This window comes from Pelmatolapia mariae, linkage group LG17, assembly GCF_036321145.2.
Source record: "Pelmatolapia mariae isolate MD_Pm_ZW linkage group LG17, Pm_UMD_F_2, whole genome shotgun sequence".
In the NCBI taxonomy this organism is placed as follows: Eukaryota; Metazoa; Chordata; class Actinopteri; order Cichliformes; family Cichlidae; genus Pelmatolapia; species Pelmatolapia mariae.
Window position 1 is genome coordinate 27,888,080 of NC_086242.1, and position 9,787 is coordinate 27,897,866.

A 9,787-nucleotide genomic window follows, 5' to 3' on the forward strand; every position below is an offset into this window, starting at 1 on the left:
GTTATTTATTAACATATTAATATTTCATAATTACTGATCTCTCATCATTGCACAAGAAAACCTGAAAAAGAAATAATAAATTCAAATGCACAAGTATTGAATTCACAGAGCTTTTCTGCTTCCAAATGGAAAAGCAAACAACTGAGCGTTGAATTCACATTCAGTTTTCATCACCTTGATAGGGATGACAAATCAATGGCTGGTGTCTTCTCTGCTCTGTTGTTGGCTCTCCATCAAACTGAGCTGCACAGATGCACTTACCATGTGTGCATAACTACATTAAATCCTGCTCTTCTCCCTTGAAAAAAATCACTTATTGAACAAAAGCTCTTCAAGTACATTCTGGTGTTGAACCAGTAAATAAATGAACATAAGAATCCACTTCAGTCATGAAAATATATATATATATTATTCACAGGTAGTATTCTGTTGTTCGTTATGCCTTCATGGAAGGTGAAAGGGCTACTCCAAACTGCCGAAGCAAGACAAGGTGGTGGCATAAATGCATACAGAAGGTGAAGCGGGCTTAAAAATTAGGGTGAACGATGGCACAAACCAAGATATATTCACTGGTTCACTGATCACTAACATTTTGTCACTCCTCAAGGGGAAGTGAGGGTATGCAGTGCTGTGCTGTACACAAAATAAATTAATCAGCTATGATTTCAAATTCAATCAAATTCTAAATATACTTAAACTTATGTTCAAGAAAAAAACATTTAGTTTTTATAAGACTTGTAAATTAAAAGAAAAAAAATCGCAAAAATATATTATTCAAATAAGAGAATTCAGTCTATATTGTGTTTAAAAATGTTTTCTGACTCTTAGAGAAAATAAATGAAGAAAGTGCAAAGCATGCAAGAAAACAGGACAATATGACAAACTGTGGATGAATAACAATGATGGTTTGATGCTATACACAGCTGATCTGTGATATATGTGGAAGCAGACAGATCACGTGGCCTTTATGTGTCCAACAGTTTGGGTTCTTCATCATCAGTGTTTTCAGACACTACAGAATAGGAGTGTCTATTATTACCGTGCATCACACTATCCAGAGTCAGAACTGCAAGATATGGAGCTAAGCAGAAGACGGATGGAGGAGAGTAGTTATCAAGTTCATATACAGGTACAGCAGCATTGGTCCAGTGTTGGGCTCCAGCTCCTTTCATTATCAAAAGGCATGCCGAGGGTCTCACATAGTTTCTAAGAGGAAAGCAAACAATAGACTTAATGGCTTAATAGAAGAAAAGTTGAGAAACTGTCCTAGAATAGGCTCTTTGGGTTGAAAATTAATTAAAACATTTATATATAAGCTAACAGGAAAATGAAGACAAAAATCTCTTACTTGTCTTACTCTCTGAAGGAGGACCATGCGTGGAGTGGCACTTAGTTTTCTGCAGTAAGAGGATCCAGCAAAACTGTTTGTTATTACACTCTTTGAATTAGGATAGCAAACAGGTTTCAAAGATGCATAACACAAACATTTTTTAAGTCTTCCTTTGATGTTTACAATAGATATTACACACATATTGGTTAATTTGCTTACATGCAAAATGTACATGTAATGTTGTTACATAATACAGTGTACAAGTTCAAATCTAATCAAGTGAAATTTACTTGAATGGTACGCATTCATATTTGAATTAATAAACTTTTGATCTTATATATTTCAGATGCATTTGACTAAAAAAAGAAGCATTTTTAAAATTGTATTTTTTATTATTCACTGTTTACTATAAAGTAAATTTTGCTGTAAGGAGAATTTCGTATTTACCTTGCGATTTAGTTGATAGTGCAGACTCCGGTCTGACAGCCAGGGATGTTTGAGGGACTCTGTTGCGCTCATCCTCCAGCTCTTGCTTTTCACCAGAAGACGTGTGATAAAGTCTTTAGCTTCATCAGAGACGTCTTTAAACTCCTCTTCCTCAAAGTTCCACTCACAGGCCAGGATGTTGTTCAGCGTCTCGTTGTCATCATCCCCCAGGAACGGAGACAAGCCGCTGAGTCTGGACATTAAGAATAATACAGACGTCAGGAACTGTACAGGTTGTGTCTCTGTGTGTGCACTGAATGAACTCCTTGACTCACAGCATATAGGTGATGACTCCAAGACTCCACATGTCCGTGGGGAATGACACAAACTCGTAGTTGATGACTTCAGGAGCTAAAAACTCAGGTGTTCCAAAGTTGACCTTTAGCTTCTCCCTAGGCTTGTACCTGTCAGAGGAACCAGAACCATAAGAGAAAAACATAGGACTCAAATAAACCAGTGCATGAAAGATGAGGTGACTATAAATCTTACCTCCTGGCAAGGCCAAAGTCAATAATTTTAATCTTGTTAGTAGCTCTGCTGACACAAAGAATGTTCTCAGGCTGAAAAAGAACACAGATTCTGGTGTCACATATACTGTGTTTTAGAGGCCGTTCTTCTTTTTGGCATAGGTGCAAAAGATAAAGAAAAGAACACAGACAACACCCTAAATTTTATTTCATTAACAGAGATGGGAGCTTTTATTTTGAAACTTTATAAACTTGTCTTTTCATTAGGCTGTTCAGGCTCCAAATGAATATTGTAACATATTGAAAAGTAAATAAAAATACTGAAAGAGATTATTCCTACTGTGATGCGAAGACTCAAGTAGGTTTACCTTGAGGTCGAGATGTAAGATGTACATTTTATGCATGTACTGCAGCCCTTCACTGATTTGCCGTATAAACAGCACCGTGTCCAACTCTGTGAGGTTGTAGTTCTCGTCAATGATGCGGTCAAACAGCTCCCCTCCTTCCACACTACCACACAAAGAGAGACACTGTTACAGCCAGTCTCAGTTTGTAGAGGCTCTTTTTGTATTGTCGCAGACACCTTGAGACAAACTTACTATTCCATGACCAGGATGATGTCGTTACGCGACTCAAATGCAGCGTATAGCTGAATGAGGTTGGCGTGGTTCAGCTGGTTCATCACCTGGATCTCATTCCTCACCACCTCCTGATAGATGGAAATGAAATGTAAATCAAATTTAAAATCACATATAGGAAAATGACACGTAAATATGGAAGTTAATGAATGACAAAACTATATTAATTTTAATTCAATTTTTTTTTTAGACCCAAATCACAACAGTTGCCTCAAGGAGCTTTATATTGTAAGTTAAAGACTCAATAATACAGAGAAAACCCCAACAAACAGAAAATCAGCCATGAGCAGCACTTGGTGATAGTGAAAAGGAAAAACTGCCTTTTAACAGGAAGAAACCTCTAGCAGAACCAGGCTCAGGGAGAGGCGGCCATCTGCTGTGACCAATTGGGGGTCAGGAGAGGAAGACAAGAAAAGGCCAGTCTGCAAGATTTTTAAAGCTTGCAAGGAATACATTATGAACACAAATAAGTAATGGTTATCTTGAGGATTTTCAGTGTGTAACATATCAGCTTTTGAATTTGTAAAAAAAAGACCTTAAAAGCCAAGTGCTGGTTATATTTTGCCTTATTGAAGCATGTCAAAAATAGCAAGAGTGCCTTTTGCTTCACTGCACGGACAAAATCACTTTGGTCCCTTGTACCATAAAACTGGAATGATCAAACAGGCAGGGTCCTTTCTATGATTTAAGCTACTGCAGACTGCTATAGAAAGGTTGGTTTGGTCAAGATGGTATGTTAGGGACGAGGTAGATCAAATCCTTCATGGCAGTTTTTGCTTGTGGTTCAGTTTAAAATGTTCTATGGAAACAGAAGTTACAGACATAAGAGACTTGATTAAAAAGTAAATATTTGTATTAGCAGCATGCAACTCATAGCAGCCTGTACTGCAGCCATTCGGGGGCATAGTTAGATACAAATAAGACAAAACCGACGTACAGTCAGACACAAAGTGCCAGCTGTTTGGTCGTGGATCATCAGCAGCAGCCATGTGGGCCATTTGAGGATCTGGCTACAAGTTTAATGAGCTTTTTAAATACTTCAGATTATAATCTAACCACACAGCTATACTCTGACATCTGACCTCCACCACATATCTAGTTGACTGAGAGAAATAAAGACACAATGGGGCTGACAAATGCCCATTACCTCAGCACTGTCGAGCCGTGTCTATTTTTAAAATCTAATCCTTTATAGTGCAGTGATAAAAGTGACCATGTATTAGACTGTCTGAGAAAACTGGCATCTCAGCAGCATCGCTAAACCTGGATTCTGTTTTGTATTCAGCATTATCCAGCCAATCATTACTGCACCTTCTCTTTCTGGCTCCTGGCTTTGATGATCTTGGCAGCCAGAGTCAGACCAGACGAGTTCTCTACGCACTTGTGGACTTGTCCAAAACGTCCCCTAATGAAAGAAAAGCAAACACACGGAAGAGTTAGAGGTGTGGACAGATGGGATGCAGAGCCGGAGAACAACCATTCTGTAAATTGGATTTTATTATTAAAAACAAATATTTCTGGCGCTGAAATATGATGTTTCACGTTTGCTGGTGTTTGCTGCTCAAGCGTATTTGGATACGGTTTTGATTGGTTTTGTTAAGGATCTCTTTAATGTTTATGTCGGACCAATTAAACAAACGGGTTTTATAAATCAGCTGCCATTAAAAAGCTGAAAATTCATTTAAATATGAAAATAACAATTTGTTTGTGACTCTTACTTATGTCTATACATTATAATAGTTTATTGACTCGTTTAGAAATTCAGGCTATGCTCTTGTGTAATTTGAGAAATGTGTTTGCGTGCTAAGGAGTAATCTTCTATTTGAGAGGCAGGATTTAGCGCTGGTCTGTTACATCAGAGAGCCCCCTGAGGGTCAACACCATTTGCCCTTTGGGGGGCAACTAAAAGGTCTTGGAAAAAATTATTAGCGCAGGGTGTGAGATCGTCTGTTATTTCATTATTGAGGGGCCAGTGCACACTAAGCATCTGTGCCTGTAACTGAGCGAAATGAAAATAAAGTGCTGTAATGAGAGATGAATGTTCTGAGTGTTTCACTCACCCTCCCAGGACCTCCTCTCTGTTGATAGTGTAATAGGTGGCGATCTGGTGGGGTTTGGGAGTAACGATGCGGTGGTCAAAAGGTGCAAGCGGCGGAGGACTTGAGTCTAAAGAAAAAATGAAAAAGAAAGGCAAAGAGAAGACAAGTTACTGTTACTGAGTGCAGAGAGGGAATGAAAGGCTGAGGAAGAGGTCTCAGCACCCAGAAACAAAGTAGTTTAAAATAGCTGCATGCCGTCTCATTATGTGCTCCGCCAGCTGTGCTCGCTGACATGTTAGTGACGCTCGCACAGGCATGCTGTTATGACACTGAAGCTGATTTAAAGTCAGAGGAACGCAGAGGCAAATGTCATAAAGTAACTCACGGAGAGCCTATAGGATACATGAATACTGCACTGAGCAGTCCAGGATTTTGAAACACTGAGGTCATGAAGCCTAAATGCATCTTTTATGGATAGCATTGGAAATGAAAAAAAAATTACCTCAAAGATGCACTATGAAAACTGTCTGACCTTTTTTTTTTTGCTGACTGTCACATCTCTTTTATTTGTAGCTTATAACAGATTCAAACAACAGAGGTTGACCTAAAGTGCTTTTTTACATCTCCCAAAAAATACATTAAAGCTGAAAGGTGTGTTTTGTTGTGTTAAGTAAAAATCACTGTGTTTTAATGATCATTATAATTTAGTCTTTTGAGTTTTCAGATTGATGATGATTCATCTCATTCATCATGAAACACTGTCCTCCTCTAATAGTGCCCTGCATGTTCTTGGGATTGGATCGATATTAAAATTTGCAGTATTGCACAGCACTACTTCTTGATCTTTGTCAGTCTGTGGTCTCTACTCCCTCACATACACATTGATAAGATACTGCATGTATACAATATATTGACTGACTGATTCAGAGGCCTAAATTTCAAAACCAAAGTTCCTGAAATCTTTCCTTAGCTGATTTCTACAAACTCTCCCATTTACATGTTGTAGCATTAGTTGTAGAAAGCAACAGTCTACACCCCAACCTCCCTGGACACTTCAGAAAAGAAGCACTCACACACTTTCTTACCAATAATAAACTCCTTTATTTCCTCCGCCGCCTCCCCTTCATCTTCTGTCTTCGCTTGGTCAGATATGGAGACCTGTGACCCGGCTCCCTCTACGACCTGTCCATCAGCCCTTTCCACTTTACCGTCCTCCACCCGGCTCTTTTTGAGGTCATCTTTTCCTAGGTCTTCTTCTGGGACATGGCGTTTGCTACAAGTGGCCACATCACCAGCCTCCTCAGAGCTTCAGAAAGGAAGGCACAGAATATGAATGTGTGATGTGATTTGAAGTTCCCCTTTTCCTTCCCCAACAAAATAATTTCCTCTTAGCTGGCTTGATGATCCAAAGAAGTAAAAGTAAAGAAAATAAATAGTCAACTTAATGAATTTAATAGCAAGTAGCATAAAGATATATGGTAGCTTTGCTAAGACACACCTGTCATACTGAAGCACAGAGGTCCTGCAGATCCAGGCTTTTTCTGATTTTGATGATTCTTCTCTATGCGTTGTCTTCACATCATCTTTCACTTTTCCGCGATTTTCAAGACTAACATCTTCTCCGTTTTGCTTTTCTTCTTCTTCTTGTTCTTCTGGCTCAGAGTCTTCAAATATACCCCCCTCTCCTTCCTCATCCTGTCTTTCCTCAGCCTCCTCCTGCCTTTCGTCTGACTGGGCAACAGAGGTGTGCGGTTCTTCAAGGATCAGCTTTTCCAGATCCTGTCTTCCACTTCTTCCATCTCCCTCAGCCTCTATGTTTATGTGCGAATGCTCGGTGTTCTGCCTGTTGAGCTTTTCCACCTGTTCCTGGAGCACAGGCTCATTCAGGGAGGAGGTGTCTGTAGTGAAGAAAATACACAGATACAACCAGATGTTTGGTGAAAACGCTGTATTATATTTACTAAAAATGAATCTAATCAGATGATTGATAATCCTCAGATACATGGAATTCACTCATCATATATTTACATTTTATGCTAGTCTGGGTGGTCACTTGCTCGATAAGTTTGGCCCAATTCAGATAAAAATCTCACATCATCCTCTGGATAGTTTGTTGCAGAGTGTTGTAAAGACACGAGTGCAGATCTGGTTTTCAGATCCACATTAAAGCTGTCAAGCTAAGACCTAAATTCTGATCAGTCATCTGTGTTTCAGATTTTGCTCATATATAAATTTATTATGCAAGCTTGACATGTAAACATGGGGGATTATTGCAGACAAATACTGACTGTTTTATTCACTTTGCCTTTTGTGTTCTGACTGTTTACATGTTGGTCAATGGGAATGTATCCTATTTATTTAGATACTGTTTCATTCTCCTACTTGGGTCTCTTATACTGTCTTCCCTCACTTTTGTCAGATTGCCATGTCTTCAGTGTCTTTTTGCATTTTTTTCTCCTCATTGCCTGAATTTGTAGTGTTTTGTTTGATTTCTGATATATTTAAATAAAGGCTGAACTGCCTCTTGTCTCCCATTTGTGCTGTTATCCTTTAAACATGATGAAAACTGTATTTATGTCTGCCAAAAAGTCAGCAAATGTAGCAGTGCAGCCATAGTTTGTCTACATATAAGATTTACATTTTTTAAAGGCCTTCTTAATATGTTTCCCATCATTTACTTATATTTGATGTTTTTATGCTAAACAGAACACATATTTTATATTACAAAAACAAATCTCAGAAATCCTGAACTGGTCTCCCTGTTATATTAAAGTCCATGATGTACATATATTTCAGATTTATGATGTATTATATGCAGATAACAAGTTTAGAAATTTTGTGCTGGGCTTTGCATAAACTTGTGATTGTGGATTGTGTAATATCTTGTTCGAGTTTACCTGACGTTTCTTGCGGTTTTCTCTTTTTCTGGGCCTTTAAACCTTTCAGGCTCAGCTTGGCTTTTTCCTTATCATCCTTTGCCTGGATGTTAACAGAGGAAAGAAAGATCAGGTTTTAGACATTGTGCGTAACATTCAAAAGTGGGACAAAACCTGCACTAGGTGGAAACTTCTCATAGAAAGGAAAATTGCTGATAGATGCAGATATTTCCATTTGTGCAATAATGTGACAACAAGTTTCAAAGCAGTCTCAGTTTCTGTTGCGAAGGTTTTCCCTCATAACTCAAGTGTATTGATGTCTTGCTCAGCAGATGCCTCCTTCTGGGCAAAGAGGAAATGTGTGGCATTTCAACTATAGCAGTTGAAATGCTACACATCAGTCGAATCAGTTCCACACTTTAAAAGAGAAATATTCACTTTATCCCTACATACAGTATATCTGACAGTCGCCATATGGTGCAATAAATCTGTCTCCTTAACCTTGTGCCTAAAAAAAGCCTCTGAATCAGCAGTGTAACTATAGATTATATGAATGCATGAACTATACAATATATGTTGCATGTGTTACACATCTGTAACATATATTCATTTGGTTACAGCACTAGGACGTGAGTCTCTCTAATAAGTCATGGCATTAAGAACTATTAAGAATTTGACGACTGTTGGACTGAAGCTGTGCAGCTGCACTGCAAGCTGATAAAGACGTGGTCTGGGAAAGATAACCAATGTGACATTAATCATTTACACCTTGGAGACCGATCACAGTCTCAATGGTAAATCACTTAACATTACAGCAGGTACAGCAGCGCTAAGACCAGCCACATAGGAGTCATATCTAAACTCACAGGAACTAAACGGCAGAGTTTTAAAAAACATTGCCATTTAAAAGCTCTTTTAGCTGTCACATATACACAATATGAATACATTCAGTCAAGAGGATACCAATGCAACCATGCTCACTATACAGTAACACCTTTCATTTTCACTGCCACGTTCAACAGCGCAGATAAAAATGATGGAACTTTAAACGTGCTTTTGCTAGATTCTAGTGGAAAACTTGCTCATGATATCGTTTAAACCTCTCACCTTCCTGTTGGCTTTCCGTCCAGGCTGTTTGAACAGAAGCTCCACCAACCTGGAGCTCTTTACCACCTCACCGATGAAGCTTATCACCTGCTGGGTGCCCTCCACCAGTTTCTCCACCCCCTCCAACCTGCGTCCCTGACTCTCCATGTGCTCGCTGGCCCTCTCCACGGCCCCATGCAGCTCCCTGCATACTGCTTCTACCCCAGACCCACGTCTTTTTCCATGGCTTTCTTCACGTATTGAAGCTAGATCCAAACCCATACCCCTGACATCCTGCGACAGGCCATCCAGCTTGAGCAAGACAGTCTGTTGCATGTTGAGCAAACGCTCCATCTGAGAGCTCAGGAAGTCCATTCGACTTTCCACAGATCGCAGGGCAACATCATGAGGAGAGCAAGAGGATGATGATGAAGAAGAGGAAGAAGCAGCCTGAGACTTGTCTGATCCATTTAGAGAAAGCTTCCTTCCACCTGGCTTTTGCCCGTGAAGAGGGTTTGGATCATAAACCTTGGCTAAAGAGTTAACAAGGCTGGAGCTCATGACTGACCTAAATGTGGCTTCTAATAAAAAGCGTTTATTTAATCTAAACTCCAGTTACTCTCACAAAGTCCCAACTAGCACAAAAAACATAGTGCCAGACAAAGCTGCAGACAAGTTAAAAGGACTGGAGGGACAACAGATAGCTCTCTCCCAATCCTTCACCACCGAGCTGAGTTTTAAGAATAGCAAATGGCTGTTCTCCCAATTACAGTGCAACACCCTCGTGGACGTAAGGGACTCGGTGGCCAGTGATAAGAGCTGAGGGCTCGAGTGTACAGTGGGGGATGCTGGGGAGGGTCGCTAT

General features: G+C 39.6%; 1 protein-coding gene across 1 annotated transcript; it reads right to left on the reverse strand.

Annotated features, from left to right (window-relative positions):
• Positions 1–9,483, reverse strand: mylk4b (myosin light chain kinase family, member 4b). Its single transcript, XM_063500951.1, has 13 exons — positions 8,944–9,483; positions 7,858–7,939; positions 6,459–6,858; positions 6,046–6,266; positions 4,982–5,087; positions 4,233–4,326; positions 2,883–2,992; positions 2,652–2,793; positions 2,306–2,376; positions 2,092–2,220; positions 1,778–2,009; positions 1,349–1,397; positions 1–1,206 (listed from the first exon to the last, which is right to left on the reverse strand). Exons 1-13 carry the CDS (start codon positions 9,481–9,483, stop codon positions 1,196–1,198), a joined length of 2,187 nt encoding a protein of 728 aa, XP_063357021.1. The 3' UTR covers positions 1–1,195.
• Between the last annotated feature and the right edge of the window lie 304 nt (positions 9,484–9,787).

Coding starts and splice junctions, on each gene's coding strand:
- mylk4b (XM_063500951.1), bottom strand. CDS start 9,483: ATGAGCTCCAGCCTTGTTAACTCTTTAGCCAAGGTTTATGATCCAAAC. Junction 6,267..6,458: donor TCTGTGCTTCAGTATGACAG/GTGTGTCTTAGC, acceptor TCCTTTCTGAAG/CTCTGAGGAGGCTGGTGATG. Junction 5,088..6,045: donor AATAAAGGAGTTTATTATTG/GTAAGAAAGTGT, acceptor TTTTTTCTTTAG/ACTCAAGTCCTCCGCCGCTT.